The sequence below is a fragment of the Trematomus bernacchii genome, unplaced genomic scaffold (assembly GCF_902827165.1).
Source record: "Trematomus bernacchii unplaced genomic scaffold, fTreBer1.1, whole genome shotgun sequence".
Taxonomy (NCBI): Eukaryota; Metazoa; Chordata; class Actinopteri; order Perciformes; family Nototheniidae; genus Trematomus; species Trematomus bernacchii.
This window is the reverse complement of record NW_022987790.1, coordinates 237501-260858: the sequence shown is the minus strand read 5'-3', so window position 1 is coordinate 260858 and position 23358 is coordinate 237501. Positions and strand designations below refer to the sequence as shown.

Genomic DNA, 23358 nt, shown 5'->3' with positions numbered 1-23358 from the left:
TTATAAGTTCAGAGTTTTACACCCAACACTTAGAAAGATCTAGGAAATTATGCTTCAATATTGATTCAAAACATTACCAATGAGTGGGTTGACGAAAAATGTATTAGCAGTCATATTGCAAATAGTTTTTAGTTAAGAAACATTTCACAACGTTTCAGTTTCTCAAAAGTGAAGATTTGCTGCTTTTATTTTTAATAGTTGAGAATTGTATCTGAATAAATTTGAGTTTTTATGCATTAAGCACTTTTCATCCTAAAACGTTAACTACATTTCCCTATTAATACTTTTACTTAAGTAGTATTCTCAATGCAGTACTTTTACTTGTCTTTGTTCCAGTATAGTATTTTTACTTTTACCTAAATGATCTGAACACTTTGTACACCACTTTGTAATAATTTAAGTAATGTAATTGTTAATGAGGAGTGGTCTGCACTGACTGCACACTGCACACAGAGTGTAGGGCAGCACGTGTCCACCTGTTACTCCTGAACATCCCATCATACTGAGCTCACCGTTATTCGCTCCGTATCCCCATCCGTGAGACATGGCTGCTGCTCCTGATAACACACACACACACCGATTAATCCGCGTCAACCTGCGGGTCACATATAGTGATAAGGCTGCTGACACACGGGGCTTTGTGGCTATCCCTCAGCCTCACATCCAGAGATGCGATTATGGCGCCTGGAGCTCTCCACCTACCCCCTCTGCTATGCCCTGCCTCCCTGATCCTTTTTTGGGGAATTCATTCAGTGGAGAGGCGGTGTGATGTCTATCCTCTGCGCTCCCTGTGGATGAATCCATGTTGCGCGCACCTCATCCACATGATATCCATCAGCTGTTCCAGGATCAGTGAGGGTGAGGATGGTACGGTCCAGCGGATTTTGTTGCAATATCCTGAAGTGTGCAGGCTTCTTTCACCTGTTGCCAGCCTCCGTTCATCCCGTTTATCCGGTTCCTGCTTTAGGGAGGCTTCCAGCGGCATGGGACGCAGCTCTCTGTAGGGCCGGACCGAGACATGGGGCCGGATGCGGACCTCTACAGACCCGCATGTCTTAGGACAGAGGGGTGTCCTATGCCCCCTGAAATTGTGAATTTATGATATTTGGCCACATAAATATACATTTCATTGTGATTGACTCCCTTACCTGCACAAGTAAAACATAACTTAAAAGTACACACAAACACACACACATTTGCCTTAATTAATGGTTAGCTTAAAAAGGCCCCTTATTTTCTGCATCTGAAACAGGTATTATTTTAAACACACTGCTTGGGGAATAAGTACTCACGTGTTCCAGTGATACAGTATGTTCCTCTGATGTAGTCTGTGGGTAATACAAAACACAACTAACCTACACAGAAATATATAAATATCTAACATCAAGATATTGTTTTTCTTCAGTGCTTTGTTTCCAGGTGACTGTTTCCATGGTAACAGAACAGGACCCCAGAGCAGATCGCCAACATGTAACAGCTTCAGGAAATAAAAGTAGGCCTATATATTTATTTGTACTGTAATGTTTACATTTGTTGTCAAGTATTTGACATCACCAATACAAAGAATGCCAAATCAACATGTCAACCAATGTATTACAATTTATTATAATAACAAACAAATATTTGTATATTGTTTAAAACTTTTTTTTCTTAAAAAAACGGTTCTATAATACTTATAGTGCCACCATGTACAAATTAAATGAAGGCATTTCTGAGTAATACCTGTACTGTATAATGGATGCTGTTTCTCCTTTTGTTGAGATAAATGTGCATTATGACTTTTTATAATATGAAGGGACAAATGAGCTACCAATCAGCTATTTTGAAGACGAGGATCCATCAGCTCCATGTTCTCTACTTATAAACCTCCAGCTTCTATCAAAGCCCCGTTGAGTTGTTTGTGAATTTCACTTCTTTGATGACATCTGGTGGAAGCATCAGAATGTCATCCTGGCCGAGGGCAATGCACAAGAATAGGAAGAAAACCAACATTTACATCCCCAGCTTTTACAGACCCTGGAAACACAGTTTACTACAAACATGAATATATACTAAGAATACTGGCAAGGATGTGATAATCACATACAATTCTAAATGTTGTAACATGTTGTGCGCTCAGTGAGGAAGTGTAGCTGTTATTTTGTTTCCCTCTGTCTGGTCATAGATTTGTGGATCTTTTTTCTTGAAATCATCTAGACAGCTGATGCACATTTTCCACTCTGTAAATAACATCTTAGATGAATTGTATTGTTGTATTGTAAAAATGTAACAAACTCCCAAAACAAAAAAGTCTGCCCCAACACTGATTTCCCTCTAATAAAGCCATTTTGTTGCCACTACTTTTTCAATTTTGTCCATTTTTAAACAAATTAATTGATTGATTAGTTTTTGTATGACATTCTATTCTTCGAATTACATTTTTACTTAAATTATATTATTGCCTTAATATTTATATTTTATGTCATATTTTGTCCTGATGTCTATTCATATCTAAAATGTGAAGTTATCTTATTGGGGCCATTCTAATAAATGTGCCTCTAAATCGTAAAGCATCATCATCCAATCTGGTATTATATATTGACATGCATGGTATGCATTTGTACCAACAATAATAACATATATTCTGGGTAAACAGCTAGTGTTCATCTTAATCTTTCTACTAAATGCACTGAATATCACAGAGTCAATACATTTGCTGCCATCTAGTGGTTGAATAAAAGACAGCTTTGACACCAACACTTTTGGTAATAGTTATTAAACAGCGGAATTCAATAAATCCTATTTATTTATTATTGGTAAAGCTATAATTTATAGTGAGTACTGATCATAATCTATTATGTTCAAAATACATACAGTTTTCCTTCAGTTTAAGTTCCCTCTCGTTCTCTCCCTTTACATTTTGTTCCCTTGAATATGTATCAATGCGCAGAGGTGGGTCTACTTCTCAGATCTTGTATTTGAGTAAAAGTAGAAGTGCCAGACAGAGTAAAGAAATACTCTGTTACAAGTAAAAGTCATGTCAAGAAATGTTTGAAAAACGTGGATTTTTGGATCTTCAAAGAGCCCGATTACGATGGCCAGACAGGCAAACAATTACATTAATCATTGGAAATCGACGATAGGGCTTGATATATAAGATGATCTTCATCATCCTGCTGCTCCTCTTCCTCACCTCCTGTGTCTCTGGTTAGTTTGTCTCTTTAAAGCTGTTCTCAGTAAACATAGCTGCAGTTTAAAGAGTCCCTCTGTGTCTCCTCCACAGGAACATAGCTGCAGTTTAAAGAGTCCCTCTGTGTCTCCTCCACAGGAACATAGCTGCAGTTTAAAGAGTCCCTCTGTGTCTCCTCCACAGGAACATAGCTGCAGTTTAAAGAGTCCCTCTGTGTCTCCTCCACAGGAACATTTGTAGTGAATGTGACTCAGGCTTCATATCAGGCAGAGGAGAACCAGAACATCACCCTGGAGTGGACCTTCAGCACCAGAACAGACACTAACATTTCTACCCTCTGTTTCCTTCATACTGACTCAGCGTCACTGGTGAGTAAGCTCAGTAGAAGTGCTGTATTTAATGTCAAACTTCACTTCTTTAATGTGCAGATTCTAGTAGATCTATTCTAATGGTAGATAGAGATGCAAGGTCAATGCAACCTCTGATGCAGAAAAGTATTATATCAACTCTTTATTTCCCCGTCAACATGATCTTACTAACTGTGTATTTTCCACAGCTGCTGATGAGCTCCAAACTCAGAGACCAACAGAGAGTCCACTAACAGAGAGAGAGATCTGAATCTGCATTGTAGTGGCAGTTGCAGCATTTCTAGTGTATGGCAATGCCGGATGCAGGAACAAATATCAAATAGATTACAGACGATGAGTTCCTCAGATAAACAAACCCAAAGAGTCTGAAACCCTCTTCAAATGAATCTTTGCAGCATCATGTTATTAAACAAGAAAAGTCCAAGGTTCTCATCATCTTCTGATTCAACTGTCGAGTTGTAACGACTTCTGATATAAAAAATATATTTGAATGCAGAAGCTATTATGAAAAGAAACCCAAAACATGATACGTAGTGTTTATTGATTTATTCACTGTTTGCTGTAATCACATTACATTCTGTGAGCACTACACAAACGGGAAAGACACTTTAAAAGATCACAGGAAATTATTCAGATTTATCCACCATGTTTTAACTAATTGATCCTTGATTGGATTTATCCGTGCTGATCGTACACATGACATTTTATTTCTTTATTTTAGAAGAAAATATGCTTTGTAGGAAGAAATGAATGTAGTTGCATTAAATCTAGTTAGGTGGAGTCGATGAAATTCAAGTGTTGCTGAATTGCAGCTGAAGTTATGTAAATATATATTAATATAGGAACATGTGTAGAAAAACGTTACTTTATTTGACCTCCATTATCCAAAATGTGATTTGTAGAGTCTCTCTATAGCGCAGAGCAGAACAGGGTTTTTGTATTTGGTGCATTTCCCCTCTGTGGGACTAATAAAGGTATTCTGATTCTGATTCTGAGAATATACATTTTGAGTTAAAATACTAATGTGTGTGTGTGTGTGTGTGTGTGTGTGTGTGTGTGTGTGTGTGTGTGTGTGTGTGTGTGTGTGTGTGTGTGTGTGTGCCTCTCTAACATTTCTCCTTCTCCGTGGACATCCTCCCATCATGCCATGCTTCTCTGGTGCTCCTCAGGGCCTTCGTCCTTTTGGGGTCCACCACCACGTAGTCCACACGCACACGCCCGCCTCGTGCACGCTCCTCACCGGATACAGACTGATCGCTGCCTCCTTCAGCCGTGCAGCGTTTCTGGTTATAATAATACAATAAAATGTGTTGATGCAAACTGTTCAAACATGGTAGGATATTTGCAGGGATTTTAGAAAAAAAAGCCTTTTACTGTCCCTGATGAATAAACTAATAATAAATAATAAATACAAATTAAATACATTTTAAATAATATTATTTTATTTAATATTAATAAGGAAATAAACTATTAATACAACATAAATATTACAAGTAAATCAAATAAATAATATAAAAGTAATAAAATACAATTGTAATTTAATTGAATAAATAATATTTTATAAAAAAAAAAAACAATGAATACAAACATTTAAAATGAATAAATATAATTTATACCGCCCTCTGCTGGTTAAACTCCACTACACCAGATGATAATAATTTACTTTATTCACTGATAACTGGAAAATAAACTAAAACAAAGCATTAAATATGATATTGCTGCTCAGTATAATAACAGATTATAATTTAAACATTATTTAGGTATTTATTTCCCACCTGCCGGGCTGCGCAGGCTCTGCCGGTGTTCAGGTCCAGGTCGAGATATTCCACCTGTTTTTCTCCTCCAGCTCTCCGTAGGACCGAACTGTTGCTCACCCCCACCTCAGAGGAGCGGTGCAGCATCAGCCTCAGAGTCTACACACACACACACACACACACACACACACACACACACACACACACACACACACACACACACACACACACACACACACACACACACACACACACACACACACATATTATTACATATTATTGTTTAAAAAATATTTTTCTAAAATATTATTATAAATATTATTAATAATAATAAAAAAATAAGTAAAGGAATGAAGGAAAGGAAGGAAGGAAAGGAAGGAAGAAGAGGAAGTGTGTGTTTTTGTTACCGTCTCTCCGGTGCTGGAGCTGAGGCTGGAGGTCGTCGTCATGGCGACGTAGTTTTCGTCGGGCTCGTCAGAGTCGGAGGAGGGGGGGGAGGAGCTGTGAGCTGAGGGGGGTCTGAGGGGGGGGAGAGTGGAGGGACTACACACACACACACACACACACACACACACACACACACACACACACACACACACACACACACACACACACACACACACACACATATTATTACATATTATTGTTTAAAAAATATTTTTCGAAAATATTATTATAAATATTATTAATAATAATAAAAAATACTATTACAATAATTTGGAAATATAATTATTATTGTTGTTATTCATTTATTTGTGTTATCATAATTTTGTTTTTTATTACTATTAACTAGTATTTATAAACTGAAATGTTTACTATTTCTACTTTTATTTGTACAACTCCTAATACTTCTTAAACTTAGTTTTTCTACTTTAATCCCTAATAAATCCACATGTATTCATAACAGTGTAGTACCGGTCAGCTCCACAGGGGGGCAGCAGAGAGCTATGAGAGGCCGTCTAGCTCACAACTCATACTTGGTCTTACAAACCATATCAGAACCTCACATGTACACCACCAGATTCTTTCACACACAGTATCATACCGTCTTTAACGTACTGTCATTCCTTCCTTCATTTACTATCATACTATCATACATAAATAACTATTCTCTCTCACACACAAAAACAACATCTCTTAAACGCACCATCATACTCTCGTACACACACCACTATCGTCTTTCACAAACAACTATAATCTAATAGAACATTATAATAGTGTATGTGAAAGAGGATAGTAGTATGTGTGTAATCGGTAAACAATGTATGTAAGAGAGAATAATAACCTATATAAGAGGGAATAGTATTTCATGTTAATAACAATAGTCATATATGTAAAACAGAATAGCAGTGAATGAAAGGCCGAATAATAGCTTGTATAAGAGGTAATAATAGTTAATGTGAAAGACTATAGGTATGTGTATAAAACAGAATGATAGGGTGTGTGCATAAGAATAGTTATGAGTGTGAGAGAGTATGATTGAAAAGGAAGTGAGTTTGATTGAAAAGGAAGTTGGACTAAATTCTCAGTTCCTGATTGGCTCTACATTTTTCGTTTGACGGACACCGCCCACAATGGCAGTAGAATGCTACTAATTTTCGCTATGCAACCTGAAGAGTAAGAGGGTCAAGTCCGTCAGAAAGCAATGACTGTAAGTGTAAGTGTAAGCCTTACCCCTAGATTCCACCGGGTCCGTCTGCGGCGCGTTACGGGCGCGTTACGGGCGCGTTACGGGCGCGTTACGGGCGCGTTACGGGCACGTTACGGGCGCGTTACGGGCGCGTTACGGGCGCGTTACGGGCGCGTTACGGGCGCGTTACGGGCGCGTTACGGCTGCGCCGCGGTGCTCACGGCGATCACGGCCACTCTAGTCAATGGGTGTTATTCCACCACACGCGGCGCGTTACGGCTCAGAAGCGTCCCAGAAGCGGCTCGGCGCAGGGCTCCTCTAAAATTAGGATCGAATCCTATTTTTGTCGCGGCGCAGCCGTAACGTAAGGTCGGGCAGGCAGGAAGTGGAACTTTCAGAGCATATATAGCATATATATATAGATATATACACACACACAAACTAATTTTGCAGACCCTATCCCTCCGTAGTCTTTCAAGTAGGAGGAGAAATGCCAGCGTTCTCCTCCGGTTTACAGGCACTGTGTAAATTATATATATAGAATAATTATGATGATGAATGCATTTTTTTACCACTAAAATACAGCAACACATCTTTGATTCATGTCGTTTATAACTGGAATATTACAGTTATTATTAAAGGGCCCATGTCATGGCCATTTCCACTGATCATAATTACATTGTTGAGGTATACTAAAATAGATTTATACTGTGCAATTTTCCAAACTCACATTGGTTTCGCATACAGCATCTCTGTCAAGCATGTGTATTCAGCAGTATTCACTTTCTCCACTAAACGACTCGTTGGAGCTCTTGCCCCCCCCCTCCCTGTGAGCCTAGTGTGCTCCGATTGGTCAGCTCGGCCACTCGTTCTGATTAGTCAACCACCAGAGAGGCTGCGCCCATGTCAGTGCTTTTCCCGGCTGCTCTCAGCGTAACATCAGTCTTATCATGGCGTCGGTACAGCGGTATATTTTATATACATATATATTTTTAACTGTTGTTATAGAAGAGTGTGACGGCCCCAGGGCCTTTGTCTTACGATGGGGTGGAGCTGAAGAAGCTAATCAGCACGATCACGGACACCTCCGGACACTACGGCCCCAGTCTCTCTCCAAAGCGGCTGCAGGAAGACTAACTCTGCGATCCTCTCAACCACCTATCTTTGCATTTACCACAATAAATGTGCCGTGGTTTTGTAAACTCGTGTATGTCTCCTTGTCTTTCCGTTGTGGCCTACGAGCTACTCTCATAACAAAGAGTAAGTTATTTTTACCCGTTATAAACTACTACTGTTTGATGAGAAATCAAATCATGGTTTGCTATATATGAATTCAGGGAAGAAAGGATAGGCCTACTAAGTATTTCCATTAAACTTTATTTTTAGAAATGTACAAAATGAACATAAATATACATATATACACGGTATATCATCCATTCCTCCTCCTCTTGCCTGCGCACAGCCGGTGCGGTGCGGTGCCTTTTAGCACGAGGCCTCAGTAGTAGTAGAATCCCTTCCCCGTCATGGATTGTCCGCCAGGATCTGGCTGGACGAAATCAAATGCAAATCACAAAATATTAGAGAAACTTAGTTGTTTTAGATTCGTTAGTAGTAGTTGTGTAATGAACAGCTTGCCTGCTAATATGCTAACCTAGCTTTGTTTACCTTGGTAGCTAACACGATATGAACGTTAGCTTGGAGGAAAGGCAACTATAATGCAGTGTAATAAAACTACTATGAACAAAAGCTAGTGGTTCATATTAGGCTAGCAATAACGTGTTTATAATTGCAATCGTATACGGGTATTCTGCTACCATACAATGTAACTTGCATGAATACATTGTTTTGCGCTAGCATACAGCTAGCCTCGTTAGCTACATGCAGTATATGTACGGTCACAATGTACGGTAAACCGGAGTATACTGTATGAGTATTCCGTGTGTGTGACTGCAGACATTCTCCTGCCATGACAAACATGTAAGGCCATCTGCTGACATTGTAGTTGATATATTTAAACGCTAGCAACGTAGCATCACAAAAATGTTTTTCTGACCAAAACTAGCTCAAGCTCCGTGTGTTAGATCGCTACGCCAGCTATAATGTAATTACGTTTCGCGACTGACCGGCAAATCACCCGCAGTATACTGTCAATAGGTATTTTGTGTGTGAATGCAGACATTCTCCTGCTATGAGATACATGTATGCAAGGCCATCTGCTGATATTAGAGTTGATATATGGAAACTCTAGCAACTTAGTTAGCACAGTTAGCACTGTGTCAATGGCTTAGCAGTCCAACACAGTTTACACATTTAAACAGTCTTGTTTGATAAATACACAAATAACAATGCAAACTTACAGGTTGTATACCCAGATCTTCCCCTGCTCCAAACGGTCCAAACAAGCTGTGCATATCCGGCCTCAAACTGGGCAATGTTTTTGGAAGCTTTCGTCTGTGAAATGCCGGTTCTTCGAACCTCTGGAGGAGGAACACGCCGCTGCTGGTGTGGCCATAGCTCTTCGGGATTGGTCCATTTCGTTCCGGGTACCGCATGACATCAGGCGGTACCCGGAACTAAATGGAAGACTCAAATGGGCAGTGACGTATCTCCAACGAGGCGTTTTGGGGAGGTATTTTCTGTGTTAGAGTTTTACTCGCTACAGGGTGTACTTTGAGGGTTTTGACTCTGCACACCGTTTACATGCATAAAAACCTTCATAACACACAAGGGGACGGGTAATAACCGGAAAAGCATGACATGGGAGCTTTAACTTTGTCTGTACAAAGTAGCCTGTCCAGGAAATATGCCCAAATCAACAAAAACTGCGAGCCGGCAGGCAAGACGCTCCGCTTCTGAAATGCTTCTGAAACGCGCCTGGTAGGGTATGACGCCGGAGGAGGCCGGACCAAAACCGCAACGCGGCGCAGACGGACCCGGTGGAATCTAGGGGTTACACTTACACTGTAACGGACCGTCTCCACAGCAGCGTTAAAAAAATCTTGGAGGTGGGCGTATCTGAGGCTTGGGGATTTTTTTGCGATCAACCAATCACATGAATCTCCCGCCCGCGACATACGAAGCCAAAAAGCCCGAAGTAAACTGGATATAAACTCCCCAAAACAGGCGAAAACATACCACTGTCTCTGCCACCTCCCTCCATGCCTGGCTCCTCCGGTTTATATCCCGGTAGGTAAATAGGGTCTGGTCATAAAGCACCGGGTGATTGATTCGCTACCGCTAATTTCTCCTCCATTTTTTGGAATATGAGGAAATGACCTGCGGTATGTCTCTCCCAGCATACACGCCGTTTGATTGGCTAGAGCTTGAACTGCCAGATTTGCGTACACGGGATTTGATTGGCTGCCGCTTCCACCTCAGCTTCAAAAGTTGAACATTGTTCAACTTTGAATCTTGAAAATCCTGAGAATCTCCGCTCGCCTGCCCACAATGCATTTCGGCGAAAAGTGAGGGAAAGTGACGTCACCCCATTCAAAGTGAATGGGCAGAAGCGTTTCAAGATTTTTTAACGCTGCTGTGGAGACGGCCCGTAAGGATTAGTAACATGTATTGTGTTTATGTGATGACATTTGGAGATGTTTAAACTCAATGAGAAAATGCGTTAGCATTCGCGCTAGCGTTAGCATTCGCGCTAGCGTTAGCATTCGCGCTAGCGTTAGCATACACGCTAGCGTTAGCCATACTAGCCTGTACACCTATGCTGTACACATGCTTATTGAACAGCTAGTGTAAATAACCCCATTTGTGTTCTGTGAGACTGAAGGGGATGTCGCATTGTTTTTGTTGCTTTCGTTGCAGTTTAAATACGTCTTAAATGTAATTTAGGTTAACTTCCTTTTTCATTTAGGTGCTTTTATTTTGAAGGCCAGTTAACGCTGTTGACAGGAAGTTGTTGTTGCTATGGAAACAACATGACTGCGAAAAGAAATATCTTCTCTAAAGACGGAGAAAGTAAAGAATAAAGTGTATGTTTAAATGTTAGCACCCCCCGAAGAGGCACAAGGTTGGTATTTACTATAATATAAAATTGTAGGTTGTGTCCTAATTCGTTTATAAGCTGTTTTGTAGCTTTGCTGTCTGTAGTGTTTATAGTTAACTTTTGGTAGTATGCCAAAGTGATTCTAATACGGATTGAGCCTAAATGTATTTGTTATTTTTGTGTCTTTATAGCTCTTACGTTGACTCTGGAGTTTCAATAAATTCTAAATCATCAGTAAAGTCTACGACCATATTTCGGAGGGATATGCTACAGCTAGCATTAGCTATATTTACCTTGTTTACACTTAGCGGTCCTAAGTGTTAATCTGTGTATGTTACACTTGCATGTATGAGATCATTAAGTGCCTTGTAACTTCTTTTTGTATAGTTTCACTCCGTTTGAATGTCAGTGGACTGCAAATAATTAAATAAACGAGCATGGCTGCTCATTCCCTGGCTCTCAAAAGAGTTTGGCTGGCTGTTTAATCTATGTTCACACTGAGACAGTACAACACAGAGAGAACAGTACACCTATTGTGTAAAGCAGGTCACACAGTATGATCACAAATACATAAACTCTGTTAAAAATCAGTTTTTATTAAGAAGTATTCAGGCTGCATATCATGTGTTCTCAGCCTTGGAGAAACTTGACATGTTTTGGTATGTGTCTGAACCTCTCTTTAGTGGTTTAATAAAACAGATATTTCAACGTGTGCCTACTTTGTTCATGTGCTGTTGAGGTTCATTTCAGTAGTTGTGTGCTATAATGTATTTACAAAGTGTGAAGAGGAGGCAACTTTAGAATAGGGAACCTGTTCAGGTCAATTAGAGTCAAACTACTAGCTTATTGGTTATGAACAAGACTTCACTTTAAAATAGGGAACATATTCTTCTGTGGAGGCGTGTGGTGCAGTGAGTTGTGTGTAGGTTCGGTCACAGGTTCAAACCCCACTGCAGTCAGCATGTCGTTGTGTCCCTGAGACACTTCACCCCAAATTGCTCCTGTGGGGATTGCCCACAGTACTGAGTATGTAAGTCGCTTTGGAGAAAAGCGTCTAACAAGTAACATGTAATGTAATGTAATTCTTCGATAGAAATACCTAATTTTGAGTTATTTAGACTTAATTAACACTTATAGTTTCATGTCTTGTTACATAAGGATATATCATATTTGTTAAGTGTTATTATGGGAGAATTACTATTCTTGTGGTACTACTGCCTTATTAGGCCCACATTGAGCATATTAAGACCAAACAACTTCCTTACTTGCAATAAGCACCAATTAGAGGGTTATTGAGGAAAAACTCTCAGCTAATGGCTTATTACTTGTAGAATATGGTCATGTAGAATAAGGCATTAATAAGTGTTTTATAATGACTAATAAAGAGCCAATATACTGCTAATAAGCATGTTAATTAACAACTAGTTGATGGCGAATTGGTGCACCTTAATATAAAGTGTTAACAAAAGTTCTTATTGCAGCTCAAATGTAGCTAACAGTGCTCTGAGCAGCTTCAGGCTTTGTTTTCAAGGCTGTAAACCAGTCAAGGAATGAATATTTAAACTGGCTTCCTGTTGGATCAACCTGACTTCCTTTTAAAGTATACTCTCTCAGAACCAGTACAATGTCCTCTCACATAAACTGCCATAAGCTCTCAAAAACACAAGCATTGTCTTTCACATACACTATCATTCTCTGTCACACACACACTACTATACCCTCATACATACTACAATCCCTCTCTCCAATACACTATCATTCTTTCTCACACACAAAGTTTTCTATCTTGCATACACTACTAGAGTATTATATTGTAGTATAATGTTGTCTGTAAGTGGGAATAATAGTGTATCTAAGAAAGTACAGTTTGGTATGTAAGTAAGTTTGATTTATGGCCCAGACAAAAGTGTGTGAAAGAGAGTATGATTGTGCGTGAAAAAGTGTTTAGCTATATGTATAAAAGAGTTTAATGGTGTATGTGTGAGATTCTGATATTGTTTGTAAGACCAAGTATGAGTTGTGAGCTAGACGGCCTCAGCTCACACACACACACACACACACACACACACACACACACACACACACACACACACACACACACACACACACACACACACACACACACACACATACACACTTCAGGGGACATTACATTGACTTGCATGCATTTCCTGAAGACTTATCCTAACCTCAACCATAACCCTAACCAAGTCTTCACCCTACAATTAATGATGTCCCCATAAGGGAGGCCAGTCCCTACACGTGACTGTGTAAACAGATGTAGGTCCCCACAAGGATAGTAATGCTAGGTCACAAACACACACACACACCCACCCACCCACCCACCCACACACACACACACACACACACGCACACACACACACACACACACACACACACACACACACACACACACACACACACACACACACACACACACACACTAATACTTTGTATATCATTATAATTATTAATGATTTATGTATTTGTATTATTATAATGTTTTATTATTATATTAACTAGTGGTATTTAAATGAACATTTTGCAAGTTCCACATTTAAAACCTTGACTAGATTTTTTTATATTTATAACCTATTTTTGCAACTCCTAACAAGACTTTTACGCTGTAGTTTTTCTACTTTAATCCCTAATAAATTCACATGTATTATTAACCCCCTGTAGTACCAGTCATCTCCACAGGGGGCACCAGAGAGCAGCTCAGATATTCACTGCCTCTGTGGTACACACTAAATATTGCAGTACTTTGTATTTATTGTTGATGCTGCAATAAAACACACACACACACACACACACACACACACACACACACACACACACACACACACACACACACACACACACACACTTACTCTCGTGTGAAGGTTCGAGTGACAGGTGAGCGGACAGGGGGCGGGACTTCCTGCCAGTCCTGCTGCAGAGGGAGGTCCAGAGGAGCCGGCTTCACTGGAAATTACAGGTGTAAACGGGTCAAAGAGTTCTCAAAATAAGACATTAATTAACCTTATAATAAGTAATCTGCTCCTGCTCTTTGTATGACTGTTCTGAAAAGTTATTTGTTAAAAAAAAGCATAGAAGACATGAGCTAATTAAATACTAATGAGGCATTTTTAGAAAATAAAACCTCTTTAAACAAAATGCAATCTGCAGTGAAGCTGTTACTAATATTGAATGCAAATTTAATAAACTACATCACTGTGTATGTGTGAGAGTGTGTGAGAGTGTGAGAGTGTGTGAGAGTGTGTGAGAGTGTGTGAGAGTGTGTGAGAGTGTGTGAGGGTGTGTGAGAGTGTGTGAGAGTGTGTGAGAGTGTGTGAGAGTGTGTGAGAGTGTGTGAGAGTGTGTGAGTGTGTGAGTGTGTGAGAGTGTGTGAGAGCGTGTGGGAGTGTGTGTGTGTGTGTGTGTGTGTGTGTGTGTGTGTGTGTGTGTGTGTGAGTGTTTGACAGTCCGTGAGTGAGAGTGTGTGAGAGTCACTGAGAGTGTGACAGTGTTTGTGAGTGTGTGTGAGTGTGTGTGTGTGAGAGTGTGAGAGTGTGACAGTGTTTGTGAGTGTGTGTGAGTGTGTGTGTGAGAGAGTGTGACAGTGTGTGTGAGAGTGTGCGAGAGTGTGTGTTTGTGAGAGTGTGCTGCAGCCGTGTTGAGCAAAGTGGAAGCAGGTAAATAATTCAAACTAAAAGAGGCCGGAGAGAGGTGGGAAATGTTAATGTCTAGAATAAAATCTCATAATAAAGATGTTTCTGTACCTCTGGTTCTGTGTCGGGGCTCTGCAGCAGACTGACTGTCCGTCCTCTCTGCAGACTGACTGTCCGTCCTCTCTGCAGACTGACTCACTCCTGCAGGGGTTCACAACATAAAGAAGCAGAAAACCATCAAACAGGATTCACTATACAGCAGATGCATGAATGGGAAGGCTGCTGTTTACTTTTTATGCAACAACAGTCTCTCCGTAAAGTGGTGATTCCTTTCATTCAATTTCTTTCAAATAACACCATAATAAAATAATCACCTCTGCGCTGTGGTTTCAGGTTGCGGTGGATGGGGGGGGGCACGGCCTCTCCTCCCGCGGTGGTGTTCCTCCGGAGGGGGGGAGTGAGGGGGGAGAGGGGGGAGTTTCTGAAGCCCAGGTGAGCCGGGGGGGGCACCTGTCGGCCCAGAGACGCCAGCTCACCTGAGGCAGGAGGGGGAGAAAGAGGGAGGGACGGAGGGAGGGGGGTCATCGGGACGTAGTTAGTGTCCTGGAGGGGGGGGGAGTCGGAGCGAGGAGGGGGAGGCGCCCTGCAACAGGAGGAGAGGAGGTGAGACATCAGAGGGACTTTTTATAATTTATAATGAGATTTCTCTTTGCATTTTTGGGACTTTTTCCATAATTTTGGGGGGATTTTTCAGATTTTTACAAATACTATAGAATGTTATTTATTTCATGTTTACATTTATTTTTCATGATTTTCTTCCACACATTTTCCACATACTTTCGGAAATTATTGACAGAGTTTTGGGTTATTTTTCTGAATTATTCAATTATTTAGGGATTCGTTTTTCAGATTTCTTTCAGACTTTTTTCACATGTTATCAGAAATGAATCTAATATTTTGGGAAATGTTTTTAACACATTCTTTTGGCAATTTTTCTTATTTATTCAAACATTTTAAGGATATTTTGAATGGACTTTTTACATTTATTTTTATGATTTCCAGACATTGCCCACATCTTTTTTCAAATTATTCACATTTTTTTGGGACATTTTCTTATACATCTTTTGGGGTATTTTTTGAATACATTTTTTTATATTTTTATTTATTTTTATGATTTATTTTCCAGATATTTTCCGCATATTTAAAAAGATGATCCACATATTTTTGGGACTTTTTTAATACAATTTATCGGGTATCTTTCTGAATGTATTCACATATTTTAGAATACCCATTACACAGTATTTTACTGCACAAATACACACATTTTGCAGAGCCTTATCCTTTTCTAATATGTTTTTCAGTCTTTTTACACATATTTTCTGAATTCTTTTTATACATTTTTGGGGTATTTCTTGACACTTTTTTGACTTTTTATGGTCATATTTCTCCCTCATATTTTTCTACTTATTTTACCAATATGTTTCGAATATTTTTCTAACATTTTTAGACGTATTTCTGCCTCACCTCGGTGCTACAGGAGGCTCAGTGGGGGCGGCGCTCATAGGAACATAATTCTCATCCACATCCTCGTCTTCAGAGCCCAGAGGCACCAGGCCTTTATTCATCTGAGGGATAGATAGCATGATTAAATATAAAATAATGAAAACAGAACTCATATGTTATTTTATTCTGGAGGTTTCCACTCACGAAGTAGCTGTTGAAGCACTCGCTGAACTCGAACATGCTCGCTCTGTCCGACAGAGACCCAGAGATCAGGTCTGAAACACAGAAGACAGGTCAATATTTAGGGAAAAAAAAACCTTTATTTATTTACCAAAATACCAAATAATTCCTCTAAATGTTGCATGATTAAAAATGCAAAATGATTTCTATATACAAGAACCACTCATGCATTTAAAATATCATTATCAGCTGAATTAGTCAAACTTTAAGACAAGAGGAAGGTCAGGAAACTGAGGAATGGTCTGTGTTTAAGGCTGGACAAAACAATCCTGCTGATAGAAACTGTAGGGGATTAAAGGTCTGGTTTTATTAAATTAATTAATTCAGATTATTTAATTATGCAAACAGGAACAGAGGGTTTATTGGAACAAACACTGCCAGTTCTGCACAATAAGACTCTTGTTTGGTGCCAGGTTTAAACTCTGCAGGGTCAGAGTGACACAGATTCTGATTCACATTGTTAATTAATCATTTAATACAACTCTCTGAAACAAGAGTGATATTTGTTAGAGCTAAACACAACATATAAGGTAGGTTTAATGTTTTTAAAGGTCACCTATCATGCTATTTTTAGGCAATAGCATAGGTCTCAGATATATAAAAATATATAAAAAACATGTATTTTAAGTGTTTTGCTCAAAATACCAAACAGATCACCCATTCTAGCCATATCCCTCTATTTCACTTCCTGTTTCAAAAGTGCTGATTTGGTGTATAAAGCTTTAAAAAAAAAAGAAATTGATTAAAAAAAAAAAGGAGGGGGCTGAGCTCATGCGGGACCCGGCAGCTACTGTCTAAACTAAATTCTGCCGTGATGAAACGCCATATCATGGATTATCAAGGATTCTCTCTGAAACAGTATGGAGCTCAAAGGCTTTCTCTCTTGCCGGTTATACCACAAGGTGAGTTCCTTTTTATTTCCTGCTTCTTCACACACATGCTCTCCAGTACAGGTTAGCTCTGAGTGTTAGCGATGCTAATGTAAACACCGACCATATTACGTCCAAAACAGTCGGGCATTGTTTCTGATAGCAACGTTTCTGGCGTCATATCGGCCGCAAATCTGGATCAGCTCCGTTGTAGCCCCGTTTTTAGAGATTTGGGAACGGAGGAAAAGAGAGAGGGTTTTATTTTCTGACGCTGCGTGAGTTCCCCGACACACCGGGGACACATAGTGATGTAGAAAAGACATCAGAAAGTGCATTTTGAATGATAGGTCCCCTTTAAGACTTTTTAATGCACACAAAATGCATCCTACACCTTCCACTATTCATGCCGATGCTTGAAAACCCCCCGAAATATAAAATGAAATAAACTTTATTAATATATTTTCAAAGACAGGACATTTAACTTGTGTTTTACTAAATGTTTTATTTATTTTTAAATCGTTACCTTGACTAAAAAATATCTGGGATCATGTTCCGACTCAACTCAACTCAATATATAACGTAGGTTAAGTGTTTCTAGACTTTTTAATTCGTAAATAATGTATATTATACTATTAAATATTCATGCTGATGCTTGTGTTTTTTATTTAACTGTTTTAGAGGGTACATTTGACAAATATTACCTTTAAGTATTAATGAGGAAACTGCAAAAAACTGCAAACAAACATTTTCTATAATTTTGGGGAACGTAAGAGGTTTGGGCAAAGGGGATCCTTCCGCCTTAACCTTTTGTTTGTAAAAATGTGTATCTGCATGTTTGTGTCGTCTTGAGAAAATAGCTTGAGAAATGCTCACAATAAAACAAAATATCAACATTTTCTCACCAAAATAAAGGATTTAACGTTAACCTGTTAAGCACCAAGCCTGTTTTTCATGTTTCAGGCTCGAAAATGACATGCCCAAAACAAATGACTACAACCTAACTTCTAAAAGGGTTATATGAATCATTTATTTTATCAAAGCAAGGTTACATCTGTGAGTTGGATGTAGAAGTGTCAGAATCAATATAAATGTTTTTTATTTTAAAGAAAATTCAGATTTTACATAGTAAAAAACTGTAAATTATAGTGTTCGTCCAAAAATTATTTTTTACAGATAGTGAAAACTACCCTTGGATGATGGGTTAGTAGACTAAAAGCTTTAGGAATCCAAAGTACAACATATAATAAGTACCCTGTATCAAGATTGATGCAAAACAAGTGACATTTGACCTTTTTAGAGAGATTTAGCCAAAACCACCTCTGAGGTGATTTGGGTGAAAATGTTTTTTTCTTCATATCTCTGGCCCCCCTTGCTCGATTTTGATGGTTGACACCTCTTTCTGACCGTTAGAGCCAATACAATCGAAGGGGGAGGCCCACATACACACACTGTGAAGAGAAAAGGTGGGGGCTGCGCGCATGTAAATGTGGAGCAGAGTGGAGCTACATTCTAGCTCTGGCATTTGGAAACAAAAAAGCAGTTTTATTGCTTATGGATTATCAGAAATCATTTCAAAGAGGACACAGACACATTGGATGAACCTATGGATTAACTGCAGCATCGTTTTTTTATCGTTTTAATGCCATTGAAGACCAGTTTTGACCAAAGTAAGCCATGTTAGCGTTTTTAGCTACCTAGCTCCACATGTTATGATGTACGCTTTCGTTTATACCGTCGCAAATATTTATCACTGAGTGTTGAGGTTTTTTACACAGATTCTGTGTCTCCAGGACACCAAAAACGAGTGGTTGGCTGTGCATCTAGGATAAGTAATAAGGGAGTTAGAGTGAGTTTAAGTGCCGTTTTAGGTTAATTTGTTTCGCTCGTGGCTAATTCAGAGGCTGAGTGCTAGCATTGTGGGGTTTTTTTTGGAGAAAAAAAATTAAAAAGATCAGTTAGCTGAGTTTCTTCCCGTTACATGGATATAAAACATTCATAGTTTTATTAAATATTAAGATTCCTTAGACGTTGTTTCCTGCAAATGACGCGTTTATCCGCCCGGTACCGGTTAATGAATCACTCCTCTCCTCTCACCTGTGTGAGCAGTGATGGTGTCTAATTTTATGGACTTTTTACATACATTTTTTATGATTATTTTCCAGAATTTATCAACATATTTTCTCAAATTATTCAAATATTTTTGGGATTCTTTTTTTATATATATCTTTTGCGGTATTTTTCTGAATTTATTCAAATATTCTATGACATTTTTTACGTTAATGAATCACTCAGACCTTTTTCACATTTGACCAGAAATAGATTTAATATTTTTGGGAAATACATTTTTGTATGTTTTTTCAGATTTTTTCAAATATCTTAGGACATTTTTTATCGACTTTTTACATTTATTTTTTACTAATATTTTTTTTCCAGAAATTATCAACATATTTTTCTCAAATTATTCACATATTTTTGGGAAATTTTTGATGTGGTATTTTTCTGAATTTATTCAAATATGACATTTCTTTACGTTAATTAAATATGACTCCTCTCCTCTCACCTGTGTGATCAGTGATGGTGTTGCTCCTCGTCTCCTCTCCTCCTCCCTCCCTCCCTTCCTCCCTCCTCTCCCTCTCTCGGGGTAGTGTTGCTCTCCCTCTCCCCCAAGATGAGCTCTCTTCCTGGGCCGTGGCGCTCTGAGGTTTGGGGGGTCGTGGAGGGGGAGTCGGGGTCAAAGAGTCAACGTTAGGGGAGGAAAAAGAGGGGAGACGAGGGATCTGATACCCACTATAGGAGAGAGTTTGGGGGAGAAAGAGGGAGTCACAGAGGGGGAGAATATCCACGGGTCGCAGGAGGAGATCCAGAGAGTGTTTCCGCGGGTGAGGAGACGGGTGACAGCGAAGCTTACGTCTCTGGAGCTCAGAGGTCACGAAGGGGGAGGAAGAGGAAGAGGAAGAGGGAGAGGAGGAGGAAGGGGGGAGGCCGTTAGGAAGCAGGGAGGGAGAGGAGGAAGAGGACGAGGAAGAGGAAGGGGGAGGGAAGTCGTCGGGTTCGAGAGACGTGGAGGAACCCAGAGGAGGCCTGAAGACAAAGAGAGGGAATATGTGTTATTCTCGTCTTCTAAAACATCCCAAATCCTATCTTAAATCTTTCCTTCCATTCCTTCTTCTTTCCTTGTTCTTACCCATCACTGTGTGTGTGTGTGTGTGTGTGTGTGTGTGTGTGTGTGTGTGTGTGTGTGTGTGTGTGTGTGTGTGTGTGTGTGTACCTGGTGTGACACTGTGATAACCACTGATATTCTTCTTCTTTGTTTCCGTCGTGCTGCAGGTTCCTCACATTCACCGGGTCGTAGGGGGGCGGGACTAAACGCGTTACCGGGGTTACACCGGTGACGTTACGGAGGGGCGGAGTCATGGCAGTGATGGAGGCGGAGCCAGAGACGGCGGGTCTTTCTGGGACTGTGGGGAGGAAAAGTTATATGCAGTATGACACATTATCCCGCTTATTACACGACCAGATACTAAACAAACTAACGACTCGACTCCCAATATTAATTGAAATTACTTTATTGACTTAAAAATTATCTTATTTATTCCGCTAAGAAAAAAAAACTCTGTTCCACGGCTGGAACAACTTTACGGCAGCACTGATCGAGGTTCAAGTCTGTTTACAGTTTCTGATCCACGAACAAGTCCTCAAACACTACACAGCCCACATGTTCCGAATTGACCAATCAGAATCTAGTATTCAACTAAGCCGTGTAATAATGATTTCCTACCTTGCTTCCTTCCTTCTTTCTACGAATTAGCTTTCCTTTGATGCATCCTTGCTTTCCTACCTTGCTTCCTTCCTTCTTTCTACGAACCAGCTTTCCTTTGATGCATCCTTGCTTTCCTACCTTGCTCCCTTCCTTCTTTCTACAGATCACATTTCCTACCTTGCTTCCTTCCTTCTTTCTACGAATTAGCTTTCCTTTGATGCATCCTTGCTTTCCTACCTTGCTTCCTTCCTTCTTTCTACGAACCAGCTTTCCATTGACGCATCCTTGCTTTTCTACCTTGCTTCCTTCCTTCTTTCTACGAACCAGCTTTCCTTTGACGCATCCTTGCTTTCCTACCTTGCTTCTTTCTTTCTTCCGATAGGAACCACTTCAAAAAGGTATTTTTCCAAAAATGTGTCTTGAGAAAGAGGGGTCGTCTTATAATAATAATAATAATACAAAATAAATAAATAATAATAATAATAATAAAAATAATACATAACACTTATATAGCGCTTTTCTAAAAACTCAGAGACATTTTGACAGAGAATAACACAAAAACTAAGAAAATGCGTAAAGAGACAAACAGAAACAGAAAAAGAGGGATCGTGTTATATTGGGGTCAATACGGTGTTTAAATGTGTATGTTTGTACCCTCTTCAGTGGGGTTGAACCCACACAGCAGGCAGATGCAGGACACCCAGCGGTTCATGTCCTCCTCGGACTCGGACACCAGGTACCAGACCCTCTCCTCCGTCCGCAGGTCGAACACGAAGCTGCTCTCCAGCTCCTTCTTGGTGAACGTCAGCCCGGCGTCTACCTGCAGGAACGCTCAGCTGTTCATCTGTGTCATATATACTTCTTTGTGCTCCAGTCAGTCCTCACAGTAAATACAGAGCTGAATCCAGATCAAATGCACGCTGAAGGCTCTTTGAGCAGGTTTTCTCTCACTGATTGTGCTGTTATGTTAAAAGTTTGTTGTTAGTTTTTCATGTATTGTGTCTTGATATTTGTCTGTTGATGTTACACATGGAGCTGCTGTGATACAAGTCACATTTCAGACTTGATCTGACCATTAAAGTATCATCGTATCATATCGGATCGTATTCTCCCTCCATTAATCACCCAGATTAGTCTCACCTGTGCCTCGTTAGCACAAAACAAACATCTTGTTGGATGTTAAAAGAATAAAATAAATACTAATAAAAGAAAATTGTGTTTGTTCTTGTTGGATTATATTAACAAAGACGTCATTTTGAAACTTTTAAGATAAAAATAATGATTTGAAAAAAAACAAATATACTCCAGTTTCCCCCATAATGCCACATAGCGGGTTCTCCACTGATTTCTAACAGTGTGTGAGTGTGTGTGTGTGTGTGTGTGTGTGTGTACCTGTTCACACAGGTGCAGGTTGATGGTTCTGATTGGCCGGCGGCTCTGCTGGTTCTTGTAGTACTGCAGGACATCGGGTTCTCCACTCAGCCTGCCGCTGCGCAGCACGAACCAACGCCGCTTCCACGCCTACACACAAACACACACACACACACACACACACACACACACACACACACACACACACGCACACGCACGCACACGCACACGCACACACACACACAGTTATTCAAGTTCACAGTGCACATGAATGTTAAAAAACCCACACACACACCAATCACTACTTTCAGGCTGTTCCCATCATGCACTAAGCATTGTGGGTAGGGTCCATCTCCCATGGGCTATCCACAGGACGACACCTCATATTTCACACATGACTCACTGTTCACGTGTGTGTGTGTGTGTGTGTGTGTGTGTGTGTGTGTGTGTGTGTGTGTGTGTGTGTGTGTGTGTGTGTGTGTGTGTGTGTGTGTGTGTGTAATAAAGTGCATTTCCATTACTCCAACAAACCAAATCCATCTCTTCCGATCTGTGTTTAACAATGTTTTCAACAAATCCAACGTGACCTCAAAAGCATGTGTCTCTCTGTCTGTGTGTGTGTGTGTGTGTGTGTGTGTGTGTGTGTGTGTGTGTGTGTGTGTGTGTGTGTCTACATTCTTGCTCTCCAAACACAGACAGGAAGAGGAAATATCTGAACAGGAAATGCCGCAGAGGGATGGCAGTAGATGTGTGATTGTAGCTCTGTTTGAAGGTGCACAGAAACAAAATCAACATCGGGCAAAATAAATAAATATGAATATTTTTCTACGTCTTATTTTGAAAGGAACAGGAGTGATTTCTGCACAGGAGCAAATGTGTAATTTTGCACGACAAAGTACCTTTTCCGAGCGTATTTGGCTAGCTAATGCTAATGCTAACACATCTTCAGAACCTGTGTTGTTATTTCTTCTTCTCTCCTTTCGTTTTGTTTCCTCCTCTGACCTCCGACCCTGACAGGAAGTGGGCACAATGGATCTAAAATAACAC

At 39.9% G+C, this 23358-nt stretch overlaps 1 protein-coding gene and 1 pseudogene across 1 annotated transcript in view; both read right to left on the bottom strand.

Moving 5' to 3' along the window:
• The window catches only part of LOC117497638, a 39090-nt pseudogene that overhangs the window by 14177 nt on the left and 1555 nt on the right, over positions 1–23358 (bottom strand).
• LOC117497657 (GRB2-associated-binding protein 1-like) overlaps positions 4069–23358 on the bottom strand; it is a 23805-nt gene continuing 4515 nt past the window's right edge. The window contains exons 2-13 of the mRNA XM_034149657.1: positions 22333–22461; positions 21595–21760; positions 20449–20638; positions 19741–20261; positions 16276–16346; positions 16093–16193; positions 14943–15211; positions 14680–14769; positions 13789–13882; positions 5699–5834; positions 5313–5450; positions 4069–4820 (exon numbers count right to left, since the gene is read on the bottom strand). Coding sequence (XP_034005548.1) covers positions 4644–4820; positions 5313–5450; positions 5699–5834; positions 13789–13882; positions 14680–14769; positions 14943–15211; positions 16093–16193; positions 16276–16346; positions 19741–20261; positions 20449–20638; positions 21595–21760; positions 22333–22461 — 2082 coding nt within the window. The 3' untranslated portion in view covers positions 4069–4643. The remainder of the gene's footprint in view (positions 4821–5312; positions 5451–5698; positions 5835–13788; positions 13883–14679; positions 14770–14942; positions 15212–16092; positions 16194–16275; positions 16347–19740; positions 20262–20448; positions 20639–21594; positions 21761–22332; positions 22462–23358) is intronic.